The sequence below is a fragment of the Poecilia reticulata genome, chromosome 23 (assembly GCF_904066995.2).
Source record: "Poecilia reticulata chromosome 23, P_reticulata-male-v2, whole genome shotgun sequence".
NCBI classification, from domain to species: domain Eukaryota; kingdom Metazoa; phylum Chordata; class Actinopteri; order Cyprinodontiformes; family Poeciliidae; genus Poecilia; species Poecilia reticulata.
Window position 1 is genome coordinate 9,125,789 of NC_088852.1, and position 20,872 is coordinate 9,146,660.

The 20,872-nt window shown below is 38.6% G+C and overlaps 2 protein-coding genes across 4 annotated transcripts; both read right to left on the reverse strand.

The window, feature by feature from the left end:
* Positions 1-508: 508 nt before the first annotated feature.
* yeats4 (YEATS domain containing 4) lies at positions 509-14,153 on the reverse strand. 2 transcript variants are annotated; one of them, XM_081604141.1, is made up of 7 exons: positions 14,039-14,153; positions 2,685-2,804; positions 2,534-2,600; positions 2,203-2,297; positions 1,425-1,514; positions 1,250-1,337; positions 509-1,090 (listed from the first exon to the last, which is right to left on the reverse strand). In XM_081604141.1, the coding sequence occupies exons 1-7, from the start codon at positions 14,048-14,050 to the stop codon at positions 921-923; spliced, it is 642 nt and encodes a 213-aa protein (XP_081460267.1). In that variant the 5' UTR covers positions 14,051-14,153; the 3' UTR covers positions 509-920. The 2 variants fall into 2 exon arrangements, with proteins under 2 accessions (XP_081460267.1, XP_008398934.1); XM_008400712.3 differs by lacking the exon at positions 14,039-14,153 and adding an exon at positions 2,985-3,440.
* On the reverse strand, positions 6,807-20,217 carry cpsf6 (cleavage and polyadenylation specific factor 6). 2 transcript variants are annotated; one of them, XM_008400714.2, is made up of 11 exons: positions 20,072-20,217; positions 18,457-18,666; positions 18,271-18,374; positions 17,995-18,140; positions 17,667-17,843; positions 16,916-17,023; positions 15,375-15,873; positions 15,163-15,278; positions 14,319-14,472; positions 14,039-14,237; positions 6,807-7,399 (listed from the first exon to the last, which is right to left on the reverse strand). In XM_008400714.2, the coding sequence occupies exons 1-10, from the start codon at positions 20,129-20,131 to the stop codon at positions 14,051-14,053; spliced, it is 1,761 nt and encodes a 586-aa protein (XP_008398936.1). In that variant the 5' UTR covers positions 20,132-20,217; the 3' UTR covers positions 6,807-7,399; positions 14,039-14,050. The 2 variants fall into 2 exon arrangements, with proteins under 2 accessions (XP_008398936.1, XP_008398938.1); XM_008400716.2 differs by lacking the exon at positions 16,916-17,023.
* Positions 20,218-20,872: the final 655 nt, after the last annotated feature.

The following is a 20,872-nucleotide window of genomic DNA, read 5'->3' on the forward strand; positions in this document are numbered from 1 at the left end:
GGTTAAACCGCACGTCCAAAAACCTTAAAACCTACCTCATCTATTTTTGAGAACGGAAATAATATTGGTACTCTGTAAAGATCTAACTAAAACAGAAAAGTAATCACTTCAATATGACTGATATAAATGTAAAGGCTTCCAAGCTAATTAAATTAAATCTTCTAATATATTATGAATCTTCAACCAGCATCAATGGGAAAATGTCAGTTTTTGTCTGCAAAGCTTGAACTATTCATTAGGAAGTCACTTCCACTCTAGACGTCAGGACTTCAATTGCTCTTTTGAAATCTATTAGCCATTCTTTTCACACGCTTTTTACAACAAAGAATTACATTGTTGCGTAATATGTTTATTAAGCTTACAAATTAAATTGTCTCCGAAATACTGATTTAAGATGGTATGACCCCACTAGGTCACCTCAGATATTAGTGAGGCTAAATGTAAGATGATTTTTTTACCTCATGAAATATTAATTATATTAAACAGATAAAAAAAAACAACACACAAGTCTTGTTACCAGAGTTTCTTTATATAAAAACATATTAGTACAAAAAAACTCAAAAGAAAAGCAACTCATAGGGTTGAGCCTTTTATGCACAGATATTATTATCCAGTGATATCTGTGCATAAAAAGGGGCCAAAAATCACACAAAATTTCTTGACTAAGCTACAAACAATTCTACATTTTTATTCCAGAGATGGACATGAATCAAAAGCACCAACGTTCCAGATATTTTGGAGATTGCACTTGAGCTGTCAAGCTGAAGGTTTCCGTTTGTTTATTTTAAGCAAAGTGAAGTCTGTCCCCGTATGTGAAGATGAGATTCACGTCCAAGACGACGCGTCTCCAAACCGAGGCTCATGTTGGATTCAGAGAAGAGGGCTAATACAAACCATTCTTGTCTGTTTTTGAGCGCCTTTCAGTGCTCTTTATGATCTCCGTCCTCCTCGAGCTTCCTGATCTCTCCCTTCAGGTGATTGATGTTTTCCCTGCTGGCTTTCAGCCTATCTTTAAGCTCAGTGATTTCTTGGCTCGTTCTCCTCTTTGCCGCTTCCAGTTTCTCCTTTGTCCTCTGTTCCAGTTCGCCAACTGGGAAAACAAACAGAGACCACGCTCAGAAAGGCAAAGACTGCTGCAATGTGAAGTAGACTTTCCCCCGTCACTTTCCTCTGGAAACTGTGATCATAAGGCTAAACAGCAACAGTAACGCATACTTGAGTTGTTACTACTCAACATACGAGTACGTACACTCTGTCTCATGCTTATAAGCTCCAAGGGTGAGTTGTCTGGATGTGGTCAGCAGCTGTTGCATCATGGCTGTTGGATCCTGAAAAATCTGCAATTCACATAGTGTAAAATAATAATAATTGATAAGCAAGAACACAGAGATGAATCCAATGACATTCAAGAACATAAGTTGTACCATTTCGTCATAGAACTCAGAGACGACCGTTTTCTTCGGCATGGCGCTGGAATCTGATTGGAACAGCTTCAGCAGATGGTACAGAGTAACCTTTGGCAAAAAAAAAAAAACGGAAACAGACAAAAATCGTATAATTTTGGTAAACAAACACCCCTTACATTTTCAATTTCAAAATGTCACACTTTTCAGGCCCAAAGAGGATACAAGTGTAGTCACAAAGAAGGACACAAAAAAGGATATTAGAAAGGCGGGTGTATAAAAGGATAGCAGGAAAGAAGGAAAGAGGAGCAAGTAGAAGAAAAGTAAGAATTTTTAGGTTAGGTTACAGGAGATCACTGTGGGAGAGAGAAGGGACTCAAGTATATATCAACAACCTTTGATAATGATATATGAAATAAAGTCTAGAAGTAGATATTTTTCATCCTTTGTGTCCTTGAAACCATTTTTAGTGCATTGTTTAGTTTTAACCACATTCTGCTTAAGAAAGAATGAGTCAAATTAATCTTGGATTTAAAGCTATCCAAAGTTCAAATATAGCCGTCCTTTTCAAAAATCTTAATGAATCCACGCTTAGTCAACAAGTTCAAAAGAGGGTGGAGGGGGGAGCTGTAGAGTAAAAGCAAAAATCTGAGATAAAGCATGCATGAAAACAACCCATTTATTAGACTTTATATGGTTTTATTTGCCCACTAGAAAAAAAGAGGAATAAAAAGCAGGGAAAACAGACCCCTTCTGCACCAAACAACATTTCTACTTCCTGCTTGGATACGTTACTTACAGGTCTCTCATTAGGGTCAATAAAGAAGATCTTGACGATGATTTCAAACTCTCCCCATCCCGTCTCTGTAATCTCATATGGAGGCTTTGTCACCACTAGAGGAGAGAAGAATGACGACGTTAGCAGACTTGCAGTGCCTTGTTAAAAAAAAAAAAAAAAGCAAGATCAGTATGCTGTCACACTGTGTCCTGAATCAACGTGAAACACCATCCCCCTTCTGGTACACGGTGGTGGCAGTATCATCTTTATAAAAGGTTCTGTTGTGACCTTTACATAGTGGAAGAAAATATTGTACAAGCTTTTGACCAGAGATTTTTAAACTTTGTCTTACCTCTCAAGGGGTTTACATAGCTCTCGTGTAACTTGAACTGGATCTTCTTTACATAAGCAGACATATCCTGGGAGAGTTAAGATCAATAAACTTAATTTTACGTCAATAAATACCACTATTTCAGGACATTTCTTTTCTAAAGATCTCACACCTCATTTCTGTAGGGTTTCACATAGACAGACCACTGATGTGTGTGTCCATCCTCCTCTCTCTTCTTTCCAAAGTAACGGGCAACATTTCCAAACACAATGGGTTTCACTATTGTCACTCCCTGCAAGGAAAACACCATAAAACTTGAGTATGGACAATTTATACTTATCACTTCTCAAGAACACTGCGAGGGCTAAAAGTGTCAGAAAAAGGAACCAAATGACTGTATTTGTATCGAACAGAAACCCCAAACTGTTAATATATCAGATTTGAATTAATCTGAAACATTCTTTATCTTTACCTTAACGCGCCCTCCGGAATCTGGTCCAAATTCAGTCATCTTTTTGAACATAGTATTCCGAAAACAGGTTTTAGATAAGTGTGGGACTCTCTACACGTCTGTTCTACATCCACTACTCGTTTCCAAACCCATTTGATGGGCCATTTAAGCGTTTAGCGCCCATTATATGGAAGAAAACGGCATTCTAGCACAGGCGGAAATGACGCTGGAGACGTGTTCACCTTCCGGTATGAACGAAGTTCTGAGCACAAAGGTTCCACCACAGGGGATGGAAAAAAAAATTTAAACGAAAACTGCACAATTTTTAATAGTTCACCTATTTTCTAAATGTAAGACCCGGTTCTACCTAAACAGTCTAGTAAATATGTTTACATTTTCTTGTGCATGCTTAAAATGTTTTATCTTAAAGTACCGGAAATATATATTTTCATAATGAAACTTTTTTTTACCCCCACAAAATATACTATTTACGATTTAAAAAATAATTTTCTTCGATATCAGCTGGAGATGTTCTTCAAAGCTTTTATAATAAAATGTGCAACTTTACATATTTACCGATGGGGGAAAACTCGTTTTATCAACTCATTTTGCCGCTTATGAAGACATGTCTACTGAAATCAACAGAAATTAGTAAAAACCTACATTTCTGGCTTTTGAAGACCATTGCTTAGAGTTTTATATATACATTATAGAGGTATGAACTTAGAAGCTTTTGTCTCTTCGCTCGTTTTACATCAGCCCACCACCGATGACTGTTTTCAAACCCAATCTTGTTACATAACCGGATTCTGGTTAAATAATACAAGCATTAATTTCTTTTTTAAACCAGGAGTCTCAAACTGTAGCACAAAATAAAAAACTTAAAATCATTCCCAACAGGGCCCTCAGTAGTGAGCATACCACCTAAAATGACTTGGCATCTTCTTTCAACATAATGATGTGGGACGTAATCACATGCAGTTTTTGTTGCAAGTTGGTGGTTGCGTTTACTCTGGTATGAACACTGCACACAAACTTTGGTCCCCGTTTAAACTGGTTACAGAATGACTTTCTCTCCACCAATTGCCTTAAATTAGAGGCTCCGTTACTCTCATGGGACTGATGATACACATTCTCACTTTATCCCCAACAATGGCAGAAGCACAATAATTAAGATCACAAGTCAGTGACATTTTTGTCTGGTAGAAACTAATATATTTTTCAAACTTTCGCATTGACCATGATGGACTCTGCATACAATTTGCCAAAAATAACCCACATTTCTTATATTTGTAGTTGGCCAATATTTGAAACTACAATTTAGTCCACTATAAGCTGCTACATTTTGCTTCAATATTTAAAACTGCAGACATTTTTTGATATTAAGTACAAATGAAACAAAAAGTTAATGCATAAGAATTTTATTAGCAAAAATCAGCAATGTGAATCTACCACCACTGTGTTCCTATGGCAAATACTTCATCCCAATTAAGTTTCACAATAAATAACCCACAGTATGCCAAACCCTCCCACTGAACTGTATTATGAGAAAGATCATATGAAATCTTTTTTTTTTTTATTGCCCACTTATTTCCCAATTCTGTTCCAGGGAGAAAACATGGTTAGTTCAAATAAGACTATACCATATATACAATAAGTTGAATTTAACTTGAATTGAAAACATTAAAAAGGTTACTTTTTATGGTTTGTGTAATGTCTTGCTCGAAGCAGCGGCCATTCAGGCTCCTCCTTACTTCTTCTCCAGGGCAGGCAGACCTGACAACACTTACCTTTTTTGCTGTGGAAGAAGGTTGGCACAAAACTGACCTACACTTTAACCAAAGCTCAAATGATTTTTGTCTTATAGCTCTTAACATGCTTATGTACATTAAAAAACAATTTTAGATTATTTTTCTTTAGATACAATATAACAGGACAAAAACACAAGCCAATCATATTCGAACAATTTCACTTTAAGATTTTCCGTTTCGATTAAAGTGCCATTGTCATTAAACGACAAAAACGTTAACCAAATATCTGGCGTAAGTGTAAAAGAAAAAAAATTTTATAAAAATTCTACTTACCGGTTCACTAAAAATCTAATACACCCGACTCCATTACTATTAACAGAGTTAACAGGGTCATAATAGAATATGAACATTTGTGAGTACAAAACACAATACAACACACCGACCAAAGACATTCTGCAAACAGCATCGTCAGGATACACGTTGGCGCTCAAACTGTCACGAGCAATCTTTCAACGTCCTCCTGTTTCCCCCAGATAACACTTGAAATGTAAGATCTCAGATTATGTCAAAAATAAAATTAGGGTGAGATGATAATAGTAGGCAATGTCAAGTGGAGAATAAAATCCAAATACAACAAAAGTATGTCCCCCCACCTCCCCCCTCCTTTAACATCTGCCTATGTGACTTCAGTAAAAAAAAGGGAAAAAACATACTATATTTTGAGACACGGTTGGAGCAGCTCTAGATTCTTAACATGGATTAGCAATTTTTTTTTTTTTTTACAATTTTATTCTCTTAAATTCAAAGATTGGTGAAGACTTACAATTCAAAAAGTAAATCTATTGAAACAAATACAGCTATTTTACGTCGCAATTCAAAATTTTGGTCTCAGACAGTAAAAAACAACAAAGAAAGCAGAAGTTTTTAAAAGCATTTCCTTAAATGTAAAAAAAAAAAAAAAAAGAAAAAAAAAGATATAAGACAAACTGACAATCACAGTGACACAAATGCAACACAACAGGATGGGTGGTGAAGTGAAAGAGGCTGCTGTTAGTGGCAATCGATCCCATTTCAACATTGCGTTTTAAAAACATTTCAGGTGCATGGAATATTGTTCTGATCACAAGTTTACATACACTCATCATGGGCATTGATGTCAATAATTTGGAGAATTAGAGATACATCTGAAAGCTTTTTCTTTTTCCCCACAAAGTGAACATATTTTAAGGGAAACATCTAGAAGCAAACTACAAATTTCTCCAAAAATTAAGCTATTCACAGCATCAATGGCTTGCTTAACTGTCAAGCATGGTGTTGGCCGCATTATGTTACGGGAGTGGTTCACTTCAAGTGGGTGGAATAGATAACCTTGACATTTTTTTGACTTTCACAGACCAAAGGCTCTTTGTTTTAGTCAAGAAGCTAGTTTCTGATCGAACTTCTCAAACAGCCTTGGTTGGAATATTGTTCAATATGTATGCACAACCATTAAAAGCTCAGTGACAAGAAATAAATTCATATATTTGATCAGAATTATGCCAGCAGCTGATGGATGACTACAAAAATGCTCAAAAAACATCCTGAAAAAGCCCCAAATGAATGACAGTCCATGAAAATGAGTGAATGTAAACGTCTCTTCGAACTTTCATTCGACACTAACCGGTTTTTACAACAATGGACTAAAAGAATCAATTAACGTAACAATATTGCTCACCATGATGAAAATGTACCACAAACATTTTTTGTCTTCATCACTTTTGGTAACAACTATGCAGCATAATTACATGTCAAGCAGCGCAGCAAACGGCAGCGGGCTTTTTTGATTTACGGCGCGATTTCCAAAAATGATCTGAATGCATCTAGGAGCGTCCATTTTGGCTCACACTGCATCGTCTGTTCACATTTGAAAATACATTCTACTCGAGTCTTACCTTGGAAAAAATCCCATCCATTTGAAGAGAAACAAAATGTCAAGGAAAAGGATCACTTACTTGGTGAAATTTGGAATTATAAAAAAAAAATAAAATAAAATCAGTGCAAAAATACATTTAATATAAATGAAACAAACATGTAGAGAAATTCACCAGATGAGTGGACCTCAAACATTTTTTATTACAACACCACCTAGTTTTTCATTCAAAAATCAGACATTTACAAACATACTGACCAGGAAGAAATGAGAATGAGAGAAAGAGAGAAAACGTCAAACACGAACCCTATAAAAACTTGCCTATATCGAATTTACATAGTACAGCGAGCCAAATGAAAACAACAAATGAAACGAACTTGATGCTTGTCTTCTATTTTTTAGGGTCGCACAGCCATTTTATTGTTTCTTTGCGGAAAAAAAAAAAAAAGGGAAGGGAAAAAAGCATCACACATTCTAGTCTTTATGTCAAACAAAAACAAAAATAAAAGAACTGCTTGGAAAGTTTTCTTTCATCTTCAGTTATGAATATAGACATTTGGACAAAAGCCTTACATAGATGAGGGTCCTCCATCCACTGCTCTTAGTCAGGCAGACAACAGAGAGAGGGGGATGGGTGGAGAAGGAAAAGAGGAGACATGGAGGGGGGTGCAGGAAGAGCTGGTAGTTGTAGTCCTGTCCGGTCATGCAGGGTGAGCGGGGATGACGGTGTACTGAGAGCGTTCCTCCTTTTTCCTTCCATCCTTGATCCACGTGAGCTGAAAGGTGTCAAAACGAAGGGTGCAGTTTGGTTTGGAGCCAGCCCAAGAAGTAAACACTCCCCCACTCACCAATAAACCTCTACGCTACAGAATATGTCCACCAAGGCTGGGTTCAATTTACCATCGCTTTGAGTCGCAGTGCTAAAAGCTTACATCAGCATAAAGCCCGCATCGCGTGATGGTTACAACAGATGCTGGACAACGAGGCACAATTTTTTAATTTTTTTAGCAAATTACGTTTTTTGTTTTTTTTTTTCCACTCGGCTGATTGTGAATTGCTCCCAACCCCAGCGCATCCACACAAACATCATGCAAATTTCAACAGAGCAGCTTATTTGAAATGTTTCAGCATGAAGACACAACAGAACATTTAAAGGTGTTCCTTCGATAGTCTGACTTAGATAGCTTGAATCGGAGCTATATTCAATACATTTATGGACAGAGAACCTCCAGTTAGACATGCAACATTTTAGACTAAACTTTTGGTATTTTGTAAGATAGCTGACCTTTAGTAAATTCCAAATTCAGGGATGGACATGGAGGAACATGCTACATACAGTTTAAAACAGCAAAAAACTATATTGGTTTATTAAGGTTTTATTTTATAAACACAAATTGTTTTGTACAAAAGAAGGAAAGAAGGATTTGAAAGTGCTACCTTCATACCTTGAGCAAAACGATTTTAGATTTCATGTAGTTCATCTCATATCACCAAATTTGAATCATTATTATGCTTCTGAAAAATTCCCTGCTTAATTTGTCATTACAAAATTACAGCTTTGGGTTGACAGACTAGAAAGCTAAACACTGAAAATGTGGATCTGTGTTTTTCCCCAACAAAGACACTTCAGAGCTTGTTCAGAATCAGTGCTTGACCTTTTCTTTTTACTTCAGTTGGGACAAAATTAGCATATAAAAGCACCAAAGGACCACTAAGGTTAACAAATTAAAAGGTACCTTGTGAAACAGGACTACAGGCTGTGCAAAACTACAATGTTTAATAATTAATAATTTAATAAAAATGACATTCTCCAACTTCCAAACAAATCACAGAAAGTTGATAAAGCCACATTTTGTGCGTTTGTGTCACTGGTTGTAAATACCAAGACTAGTTGTTTTTTTTTTTGTTTAAATAGCAAAAAACAAAAATTATCTCCAGTCCTAAACTAGCACTGAAGCATTTTGGAGGAAAAACAAGATCTGGTTCTTTCAAAAACTTTTGAACATAAAAAAAAAAAAACACATAATCACTGACTCTTTTTTTTTTTTTTTTTTTAACTCTGCAATATACATTCTGCCACCAAAATCTGTGAACTTGATATTTAAAAAGGTACAAACTTTTGCTTTTACATGAAACAATGCTGAGATGCTAAAATGTCATGTTTCCCATCAAACAGATCAAATCAAGCAGATGGAAAACTTTATGTCAACACCTGAGCACAACAAAGTGCAGCATGCAAAGAACAGGGAACTTAGAGGCTGAATGGCAGCAGTAAATAGTGTCAAACTATTTAGTCAGTATATTCCTGCAATATTACAAGCCCTTCAAGAATGTTACATGACAAATGAAAAAGTCTTGGCAGAAAGATCTAATTTGTTTCAATCCCAGCTTTACCTTTTATGGGACAAAGACTCAAGTATCTACATTAAAAGGTCATGAGTACACTCTGGTTTCAGATGTTCAATTAATATTAAGGACAAGGCAGATGATTCATCCCACAATGCTAATTTTATGAGCAATACATCATTTGCTGAATAATTAAAAAGGTTCATTACAAATTATAGACATGAAACGTGCATCGATGTCTGCTTGTAAATGGCAATTAGATCAAAGTCAAACCAGGGTTGAGCAGTCTTCCCTAAACTCACAACTTTTAATGTTGGTTTGTTTTGGTTTTTTTTACATTTTACAAACCAGGCCTTTTAACAGGATGCACAAAACGTTTCAGATCCAGATCATCAACTCATAAATCCACCAGATGTTTCATTTAAATTTAGATCCTAAAGTCAGCATTTAGCACGCTTAAGGTTTTTAAACAGAATACTGAATCTACAGCAGAGGTCTGCAACATATACAAACCAAATACATTTCTTTCCTTCCTCCACAGACCAGTTTAGACCCACAAAACCAATTGATAAGCATTTAAATGTAGGTTTTAGTAAACCCGTGTGTTTACTCACAGCGGTTGGGGACCACAGCCACATCTGAATAGCTGAACTTCATCAAAACTTGAGATCCCTTCTAAAATGCTTAGAAATGCCTACTTAATTGTTGAAGCAGGAGATATACATTAATATACTTGACGTGGAAACCATGTTAACACTGCCACCAAAAGGGTCAGACGCTTCAAGTTCGAAGGGTGTGCATTTTTGGTGCTTTCACACCAGACGTGTTTTGAGCATTTGACGCGTCTTGGTTAACATTCAAAGCCTACGTGCAGCGTTGGGTGCGCTAGACCCGTCAAACGCTCAAAACAGTTCAAATTGTGCCGCACTAGACGCTCGACACGCCTCCGCATGGTCCATGGTTCTCCTTATTTCTTTTCCTGGAGGTCACAGCCAGTCAATGTCATGTAAAATGAATGGTGCTCCTGGATCGGCTGCTTGCAAATGCCAACTATGTCTAGTAGCACTGTGCCAAAGTAATCCTAGAATTTATTTAGAGGTCTGGTTTGGAGTATTAAAATAGGCAGCAATATGCATTTGTTTTGTTTTTTACCCCCCCTCAAGTATTTGGTGTTTTAAGCTATTCACATGTGGTTGTGGTCCCAAACCCCTGTGAACGCCAGCAGTCACTGTGGAAGGTTTGTATGTTGCAGACCCCGGATCGAGAGTCCAGAAAGCTTCTAGATTTAAATCGGACAAACTTGGACTAATCAATAATATGAAGACGTTGCAGACTTCTCCAAACTCTATTTTGCTCGCGTTTTTAAATTCACTTTAGCGTGATGACAGAAACAATCAAAGACCAGATTTTCTTGAAAAAGTGTTACTTTTAACTCTGATCTGCTACACCTTGTGTAACTGTGTACATTCTCTATAGACCATGTACTGGACCTTATTTTGTTACTGCAAGTTGCTTCCAAGCTTTATTTATTAGAGTGTTTGACTCTGGTTTGACATGATCAAATTGCCTGTTTGTCAACGGACATTGAAGATGCCTCTTCAATTATTATACTGGCAAAGTGTCTTAAGGCATTGCAAAGCAAGAAACTTTGAAAAACACTTAGTTCACGATTATGAACACCAACAGTCAAAAAAGCATACTTTGACAACAGATGGCCAAACCATAACAGGCATAACTACATATAAAACACGACTGACTCTTTTCCTGAAATATTACATGGAAGGGCGTGGAGCAATGGAACATGGGGCATATTTGGACATGATGTTTTGCCCATTTCCAAGGTAAAAAAGTAGTTTTCAATAACTTTACTCAAATGCATTTTATTGTCCACACATTCAATATCAGGCCTTGTGTCCACTGGGTACCTTTTCAGTTTTTGTGGCAACAGGCGTTAGAAAATCCTGGTGCAGTTAACAAGGCTTTTAAACTTAATTGTTGCCACTCCATAAATAATAACAATAAAAAAGAACATTTAAATGATTTGTATCTTCCACAGGGTTCCCAATGGACACAAAGTACTTTTATGTGAAATAATAAAATAATGCATCATTTAAGGACACGTACTTTGAATACAAAGTTGTTTGACTTACTAAGACCTAAGATTCAGCACAAGTCTGCACTAAAAAGGACATGGCAGTAAAATGGTTACCAAGTGACATTATGTTGGGCTTTACCTGCTTCTAAAGTTCAGCAAAACCAAAATGTAAATCACCCTGCTTAATATTTCATGGCATACAACAGAGACACTAATAAAAAGGCAATAGTATATATTAAATACACAATGCATAATTCCTTACTGCATTTGACTTCAGTGACTCAGAGGGCTGGGTAACCGTAAATGTTCCTACTGATCTCTTATCATTATTAAATAGAGATCCGGATTTTTCTGACATTAAACAAAGCAGCAGCACACCACAAACAGCATTTCAACTACAGCAAAGGTATACACAAGGTAGCATGTTATTTAACATGCAAATGGTGCCTTGGTAGACAGAATCAACCAGTAACAATTACAACATGGGTGACACTAATCAGAAAGTGACCCAGAAAGACTAAGAGCAGCCTCAACATGTTACAGATTAATTTGAGAAGCAAAACACCAACAATGTATCGTAAAAAATTACTTGGAGAGGTTGGTGACAAAGAATAAATAGGTCACTTCAACTAGTATGACATGACCAAAGTGACAGCACAACATACCATGCTGGGACACAACCTGGATAATTCGTTTCAGACTGTAAACTAGGGATGGGCACTGATTATTGAAGCTACAGTAATTACATTGGGCTTTAACAACAAACCGTTGTGCGATATTTCCATCCCGTTTTACACTCCCTGACTGTAGTGTGTTTCTGTTGCCACAAGAGGGCGATGCTTCAAGTAGAGCCTTCCTCCCATCAGCTACCAAACTATCACAATCACTGTTCCCAACCCTCTTGATATTTCCACTGTTTGCATGTTTATCGTCACTTATTGTAAATGTCTGTTTTTAAATCCATTGTCATTTTGTACATTTTTAAATTATGCTTCTCGGTTGTGCCATCTTTTTTCATCTGAATACATATTTGTTATTAATTGCACAGTGTGTCATGGTGTAATGGTGCCCTCACTGTACAGTCTGTTATTCTTAATTGTGTTTTTATATATTCTAATCTTTGTTTGACCCTACATGTTTTCATTACCTGTCACTTTACTGCTGTTGTACCAGAATTTCCCCAGTGTGGGGCGAGAAAGGGTATTTCTACTCTATTCTACAATAATTGGGTAAAGCAATAAAAAAGGTCATTATAATTATCTTACAACTTTTCCTGTGCTCTAGGATCTTGTTCACAGAGATCTATATTCAATATTGAATTACAAGGTTTTCTAAAACAATTTACCATACTACAGATGCTTGAAATGCCCATCCCTACTATAAACTATGACCAATATTACATATTTTTTTTAGATTACTATTTAAAATCTTAAAACATTTACATAACTGTGAAATTTAATTTTGCCAACTCGTCTCATTTCACATAAGTTTGACACTAGAATACCTGGAGCAAGCACATTTTTCTCAAATATGTTTCACACCAACATACACGGCAGATTAAATCAGGAAAGACAAGAACGTGAGGATCTTTCATTTCTCAACTTTACCTCAAAGTTTTACAATGAGGTTCAATTGTCTGAAATTCAACAAAGCTACATTAGAACTACTCAGGTTTGACACATGTACAAAATCAGGTCTCGCATGCAAATATTGTTTGGCGTCTGAACATTTGTATAGATATTTAACCTAATAAAACGGCGAAACGTCACATTGTTCATTACAGATCTACAATAGTAAAATGTTTTTTCTGCCAATAACCTGCATTTTACTTTCACTTAACTCAATAAAACAAGTCAGGTTAAATGCAGATTCTGCACGAGAACAGATGGGACATCAAACGTGTGGCATTAAAAGACACCAAATACCAAAGTCAGCTGTAAATTCACATATGTCTAAATTCAAACAATCTTCACATTCAGGCCAAAAAGTTGCTCCACATTTAATCTAAGCTCACAGCTGTTGGTAAGACACAAAACTCAGCTGTTTAGCGTTGCTAATCATTGTCAATACAGCACAATCAGAATAAATCGACTCTTAAGAGGTACTGCGTTACATCATCACTTCAACAGAGAAGTGCACAGATGATGCCCAGAATGTTGTTCAGCTGTGAAAACTACCCAGAAACAAATTGAATGTGTGTATATATATATATATATATATATATATATATATATATATATATATATATACATAAAAAAGGATCAGTGAACTTTGTGATTTACCAACTTCTGAAGCCCAAACGTAACAAATACATCTAACACTGAATTTCCAGTGCCTGCTGGTGTTTTCTGTAACTTCACAAATACAAATCCTAACCCTGTTCCAGTTCAAGCGTCGCATAGCAAACATCGACTAGTGCATGAAATAAAAGCACTCTGTGCATCTTCCAACAAACAATCACTGAATCGGGAGCTTCATAGCTGGAGGACATCAAACTTGCAAAAAGCAGAACAGGCTTGAAGCTCGCCGATCAGTTTTAGACACAGCTGGTGTTGAAATGTTAGTCTATAATAAGCTTGAACAATAGAAGCTAAAAACTTATCATTAAGCTTCGGGATTTTCAGCTTTTGTAAATGTTCCATTACATATATTTTCCCAGACAATATACAGAACATGTGCAACGGCTCACATTGTAAAATGAAGTGGTAAACTCACCTTTCCACCTACCTGAATCCGTAAGGCTGAGTTTTCAAAGCCCTTTCCTTGCTCACTTAACACTTTCTTTACCCAATGGTTTCTAATTTCATATCATGTAATATCAGAAGGTAAAATGTCCTACTGCTATTTATTTGGAGTTTAATAATCAAGAAAAGTGAGCAAAGGAAAAAGCTTCATATCGCTGTTACTTTCCCTCTTCCAACTTTTTTGGTTCAGATCCAATTAAAATGGCTACAGAGCACCAAGCTGTACCCACCTGCCCTGTCATCTAGCGGTGCCGGTACTCCCTCTCCCGCTCTCGTTCACGGTCTCTGTCCCGGTCCCTCTCACGGTGGCGGTCGCGCTCCCGGCTGCGTTCTCGGTAATAATCCTCGTGCCGATCTCGACTGCGGGATTTGTGTCGCCGGCTCTTTTCTCTGGAGCGGCTGTGGTCGCGTTCTCTGGAGCGTTCTCTTCTGGGTGGAAATGAAATGCTTGTCGACTCAACGATTTAAAGAGGAAACCTTGTTTTTCCTTCAGCTTTGTTTAGTTCTTACCTAGATACAGAGCCGTAGCTCTTGGACTCTATGCCATGGAGACAGTCTTGCAGGGAACTGATGAGGACTTTGCAGCGGTCGTCTGCAGAAACTTTGGACTGCTTGATCAGACTGATGGCCGTCACCAAAGTCTCTATAGCGCTGCCATAATCAGCTAAAGGAGGGAGAGGCATGCATTAAACAGGGAATCTGGAAAATTACCATGTTGAAATTCATTACTGATGCAAAACCTCAAAAGGAAAAACAAAAAACCTACAACTTTGTTTGAACTGCATTCCAAAGCAGTAACAATTCAATTCCAGTTCACTGTATTAACAACACATTTCCATTTGTTCTTTCAGATTTCCATTTGTTCTTTCAGCAAATAGCAAAAAGTCCGGATAGGAGTTGCAGCATCAACACGCGCAATGAAAAGAAGTGTTTTGGATGCAATATTTGGTGCCAAGTTCCATTTATTTTCTTTGGATGTCAATGATAAACTTGACCAATTGGATGGACTTTTACCACAGGGTTTTGTGTAGAGTTGTGATAAAACTAAATCTTCAAACGTGGCAAAGGTTTTTGATTCTGATCACCAGTGTTTGGAGGTTTTTTAATATATGACAAATGCACTGCGAAAACACATTTATTATCTGAATTTAGGAAACACCTAATTCAACTGAGAAGAAAAACTTGGCATCAGGTTCCAAGATAATGAAGTGTTAATATTTTCTTAGAAATTTTGCACTTGAATTGTGAGCTTTGTTTTAACTCTACCGTTTGTCAACACTTAGATGTTTTGTTTGCCTATAATTCCAGATAACACTGGCTTGAGCTCTCTTGCTATTGATGGGATCTTCATTACCTGCGCTGGCATCAGACACGGCCCTGGAAATGGCGCTGGAGGAGATGGCTCTGTTCCTGTTCATGATCTCCTCAAACTCGGCCTCATTCAGGGGGCCCCGTGATGACTCCATGTCTCTACAGAGAGCCAAGAAGGAGATCAGTCACCAATGCAGCCAATAAAAGACAGTTGTTGTTTGTTTTTTTTCTTGGCACGACTTCTATTGGCCTTACCCTCGCCCAGGACCGTAATCTCTGGAATCATACGGCGGCGGCCGGCCGTACAGGTCGTTTGGCCCCGGGGGCCCTCGGCTGTCGTTGGGGGGCATGTTGTTCCCTCCAGGCGGAGGGAAGAAGGCGGGGTTCACATGAGGAGCTGGTGGTGGCCCACCTGGAGGAGGGCCTGGCAAGTGTGGGGGTGGAGCCAAAGCCAACGGGGGTCCAATAGGGCCTGGAGGCCGAGGAGGAAAGGGTCCTGGGGGAGGCGGGCCCTGATGAGGCGGTGGAGGACCAGGAGGGGGGACGTAACCTGCAGGTGGGGGGCCTGGAGGGAGAGGTCCGAGCGGTGGCTGACCGAACTGAGCAGGGAAGAGAACAGGTGGGGGAGGCCTGTCGCCACGATTCGGGGGGCCTGGCAGAGGAGGAGGAAGGCCTTGGCCGGGAGGTGGAGGACCTGGAGGCCCTGGGGGCCCAGGAGGGCCCGGAGGAGGACGAGGAGGTCCCTGAATCCCACCTACAATGAATAACAAGGAGAAGAAGAGATGCGCTTAAAACAAACCGCTTTAGCCTCTGGCTACAGCACAGCCAAACAGCTCTCATCTGGAGAAATAAGCATGTTGTTAAAAGTTCTGGAGGCCTTTCCTACATCAGAACACAAAATGGGAAAACGACAAACAGCACAAAGTACGCCAAAACTCTAATAAAAACATCTTAGGAGAGCTTTATTTTCTTAGCATCTTTCATATAAATGTTAAGATGCTGATTGGATGAGAACGCAAAGCAGCGACAAATGACAGACAGATGAAAGCAAGCTGGTGCTTCATATAATTAATATTCTGGAAATACAATTTAACGGAAAACGGTTCTTCTGATGACATTGGAGGAACCGTTTCTGGAATACTTAAGGCTTGCTTAATGGCTTCTTTTATTTGATAACGTGTGCCTTACAAAAGTAGTAATAGCATGTAAACTTCCTTAGTGTGTTACGACACAACCACAAACGTCAATGCATTATGTGAAGCGGAAAAACCTCTTTTTTTTTGTCCTTTCTCCTCAAAATAAAAATATGACATTTAAATTTAGCACCAAATGTCTTTGGAAGTCACTTAATTAACAAAACCCATCTTTGGCCGATTAAAGTTTGCAAGGAGAAAAGTAAGGGACAAGACAAACTTGTGAAAATAGACACTCTGGTGGTTCTACATACGATTTTCTCAACAGTTTTCACATATTTTATCTGTGAAGAGGCTGGAAACATTTATCCATGCATCCATTTCAGTTCACTGCACAATTAAGCGGTGCTTTATGTTTATCAATCAGACAAAATGGCAGTAAAATACACTGAGGTTTGTAGTTGCAACAAAATGTGGCCAAGTTGAAATGATCCAAACACTTTTGTAAGGCACTGGTATGCTGGGAGTGTAGTTGGTAAACTGAACCTTGAATAAGATCATCAACCTGACACAATTTGTACCACAGGTCCATCACCAAGCTTCTAAGTCTTCAGAGAAGAAAGATAACTGATCAAATTATTCAGATCAATCGAGGTGTTTCACCTCTGCTATGCCAGCTCCCGTTCCTGCCCCCCGGCGGGAAGGGATTGAAATTCATTTCCATCAGAGGGCCATCATGGTGGCTAACCAGATCTGGTCTCATTCCCGAGCCTAATGGGGAAGAAAGCAAACCAACCATCACTCTTCCCTTCATGAACTTCTGGCTCCGAACTGAAGGCCTGACGCAGCCCGGTGGGGGAGGGGGCAACAGTTAATAAGCAATAGATGAGGCATGAAAAGGATTGCATGGAGAGAGGAGGGGAGAGGAAAAAGAAAAAGCGCTAAAGTAATGTCTTCTGATTCTTGCATTACGCAGGCAACACAAGACTTGTGAAGAGCTAAAAGACGCCAAGTTAAGCCTTAAGCAAACAGCTAGTTAAGAAATGGAGCTGGAATCTATCAGCGAGCGAAGGACTGCAGCCAGGAAAAGTTGAACTGGAGGCAGAGTGGGACACACAAAGAACAATCTAAATTAAGAAAAGCACAAACACAATACAAATTAAAACTCTAAAACTGCACATGACTTTGAGTCCATGCAAGTCTGAGTAATAGAGTGTTTGTTGAGCAGGACCTTGTGATATAAAGCCAACCTAATCAGAATCTTTAGGACTGACTGCAAAATGTTAGCTTTTTTCTTTTTTCTAAATTTAAAAAAAAAAAAAAAACTACATTGTAGTAAAATGCGTGTAACAAAGTGTTTTCGACACCCGACACCACCTCTAGCATTTCCCTCAAAATATGCTGACAAACCAACCTGGGAAGTGTGGTGGCGGGCCTCCGGGCCCCACGGGGCCAGGGAAGCGGTCATTTCCAGGACCAGGGGGTCCGGGGAACCTGCCTTTGCTGCGGCTGCCCATCGGGAATCCGCCACGGGAGCCGGAGCCCGGAGGTCCGGCTTTGCCTTCCCCAGACATCTGGCCCGACTGGGTACCTGCGCAATCAGAGAAGATAAAAACAAACACGCATATTTCTATTTGCTCGTCCCAATTGACTTCATAAACAAATTGAGGATTATTTTACAAATCTAAAACAAATAAAAAAAATTAAGAAAGACGTGCCAAGAGAGCAGATGGCCAACTTACTTTTACGAGACTGCATCTCAAACTGACTCAGAGATTGTTTGTTGCATGGTGTGACAATGGGATTCTGTCCATGGAGCTCCCTCTTGGACAACAGGTCCATTAACTTTCTGGACGATGCCTCTGAACCGACACACACGAGGGCAAACCTGGAACATTTAGAGGAGGACGTGCACTTATACCGCCTGGAAAAATTGTTTCTTAAAAGACTGGAGTACAAGACTGTCTTCGATTCAAGGTACTTCCAATGACATATCATGTTTACACCAACAAGCTCACCCTTTAGACTGGCCATTGGCTCGGTTTTCAAAGAACTTGATCTCAAGCACATCTGAGATGCCTATTGACCGAATAGCTTCCGTCAGGTCTTCGTCTGTTGTCCACTGCGAAACCAAAAGGCTCATTCAAAACACAAATCGAACGTTTGGAGGTTCAACACAAATCTGAGCTGTAATTGGTCCTCACCCATGTCAGGTTTCCTATGTACAGGGCAATCCTTTTGCCTGTGTAGGTGTAAACCACATTGGGCGGGGCGCTCTTCCCTCCTTCTGAGCCCCCCGGGGCGGGGAGCGAGTCCAGGTAGTCGCGGTCTTCTGGAGCATCTCCGTTATTGGCTGAGGGGGATATTACGTCATCGTACAAATCGATCTGCTCATGAGGGGGGTACTCCGGTTCCTGTCAGAACGCATCATTAGGTGAATATAAACACGGGGAGCAATTAAGCCATACCAGCTCAAACTTAAACAGTCAATTCACAGAAATCACAAAAGCCACATTTTCTGGCAGCACATTAATTACTTTAGAATTAAATACTGTTATAATCAGGCAGGAAACATTCCCAAGGTGGGGCACAGTTCGATCTATAGTTGGCCTAAAATGTCCAATGAGAGACAACTACTTTTAACCAAACAAATCTGACCTCGACAGAAAAGGAGCAAAGGGACAAACACCCACACAAAAAAATATACAGTTTTGGGGTTTTTTTCACTTATTTCTCCAAGATCTCAAACTTGGAAAGAACCAATCGTTTATCCCAAAGTGAATTTACTTTTAGATGAGTCTCCTCATCAACACAGCTGAATCACATAATTGGGCCATTAATAGCACAGAATGAGGGGCTAATTCTGTCATGTAATTCAGGTGTACTGAAATGTAGAAATCAATAACAAAATCAGCAGCTAGAATAAAAATGTTAAAAGAACAGCAAAACCCCATTGTATTATCTCTAAAAAAACAAATAAGCATTCTCCTCATAAGAATAATTTAGCTTAAATGGTCAAAAAGGTCCCATTGTTTAGTTTTAAATCGCGTGAATGTACAGCAGACCCCGACGTATCTAATTCACACAAAGGCTAACCTTCGTTTTACTAATTCGCAGAAAACACACGGTTTTAAAAACATTTTTTCAACAGACAACATTTTTTTGTAGATAACCCATATCTGCGAATGGCTGACTTCCTAGATAAAACTAATGGTGTCTCTTCAAGTACCACAGAAGAAGTAAACAAAAGGGGCGTGTGTGTGTGTGTGTATAAAAGGAACCATGTAGATATGCTAATAGCACTTAGCTACAGCCAGATGTATTTTCACTCAATGTAAGTGTAGTGTTTTGTAGAAATATTCACAGAAAAATACATTTATTTAGCTTTAAATAAAAAAAAAACTACAGCGCTACTAAACAACTCGCTTGAAAATAGTGCGAAGCTAGCTAAGGAAACTGCGTTTGTTTGGCTCGTCTTAGCTTTAGTCGCGGGAACCATGCCGAGGCCTATGTGCGCTGCACGATAAAACCAATAATATACACTATACTCCAAAGTGTTTATAATAAAACAGTAAGATTTTGTTGCACATTAATACACATGCAAAAATACATATTAAAATCGATCATTTTATATTTCAGATGACGAATTATTGACGCTGAGCTGCAGGCTTGCAGCATGGCGAAAGAGGCCTAGTTAGGAGACAAGCTATTTCGACAATAATTCGACGAGAGTAGCATCAAAACACCGGTGCCAAGCACAAAATACGTTATCCCTAGGGGCCTAATGTCCCCTAACCTGAGTAATTTAAGCTTTAATACCTGGCTAAATTCCTCCTCGACGTCGGCGTAGATGTCGATATGATCCACACCGTCCGCCATTTTCCCGTGAAACGGGGCCGTATCTCGGGTGCAGAACAGAAACAATGGACCAGAGAGTGACAACTAACGCCCCCCAGTGGTCGTCAAAGCTTAAAACCAGGCATGCAAAAGGAAAAGGATTATATCGCTCAAAAATCAAAATAAACGAAAAAGTGAGTGAAAATATAAATAACTTTTTAAGACAATAATAGATTTTTTGTGCCTAATTAATGCGGATGAATGTAAATACACTTACTTTAAACATAACGATAATAGCAAAATGTAATCTCTAAAGTTGTACTTCTATACAAATGACACTTTGATATGACAGAATTGGATTCATAAAAAGTGAGAAGACTGTTTTAAAAAATTACAATAATACATTAAAATACACCCTATTTACAGTAGTCTACAAACTGAATGCCCCGAGGTAATGGAAAATAAAACAGTATTCATAAGCTATGTTTTATCACCAGTTACCACTAATGTCTTGGGACACTGTCTCCTTTCACATTCACATTTGCTACATTATATTTTGTTGTACTTGAAGTAGTTCTGCCTGATCTAATATTGACTTTTGTTTTGGCTGTCACAAATAAGACCCCGCATGAGTCTGCAAAGACCACAGATTCTGTATCTGCAAGGTGTCCAGGTCCTGAAGGTGCATTTTTGGCCAAATGTCCTGACTTTTAATTCATCCAGCTGAAGGACAAATTTGTAGAACTAGAGTCTGCAACCTGTGGCTCCAGAGGTCTTCAGACC

Coding starts and splice junctions, on each gene's coding strand:
- yeats4 (XM_008400712.3), bottom strand. CDS start 3,035: ATGTTCAAAAAGATGACTGAATTTGGACCAGATTCCGGAGGGCGCGTT. Junction 2,805..2,984: donor ATTCCGGAGGGCGCGTTAAG/GTAAAGATAAAG, acceptor TTTTCCTTGCAG/GGAGTGACAATAGTGAAACC. Junction 1,515..2,202: donor TTGACCCTAATGAGAGACCT/GTAAGTAACGTA, acceptor TTTTTGCCAAAG/GTTACTCTGTACCATCTGCT.
- cpsf6 (XM_008400714.2), bottom strand. CDS start 20,131: ATGGCGGACGGTGTGGATCATATCGACATCTACGCCGACGTCGAGGAG. Junction 18,667..20,071: donor TCGAGGAGGAATTTAGCCAG/GTATTAAAGCTT, acceptor GCGTTCTGACAG/GAACCGGAGTACCCCCCTCA. Junction 17,024..17,666: donor CCCGCCACCACACTTCCCAG/GTTGGTTTGTCA, acceptor CTTCCCCATTAG/GCTCGGGAATGAGACCAGAT.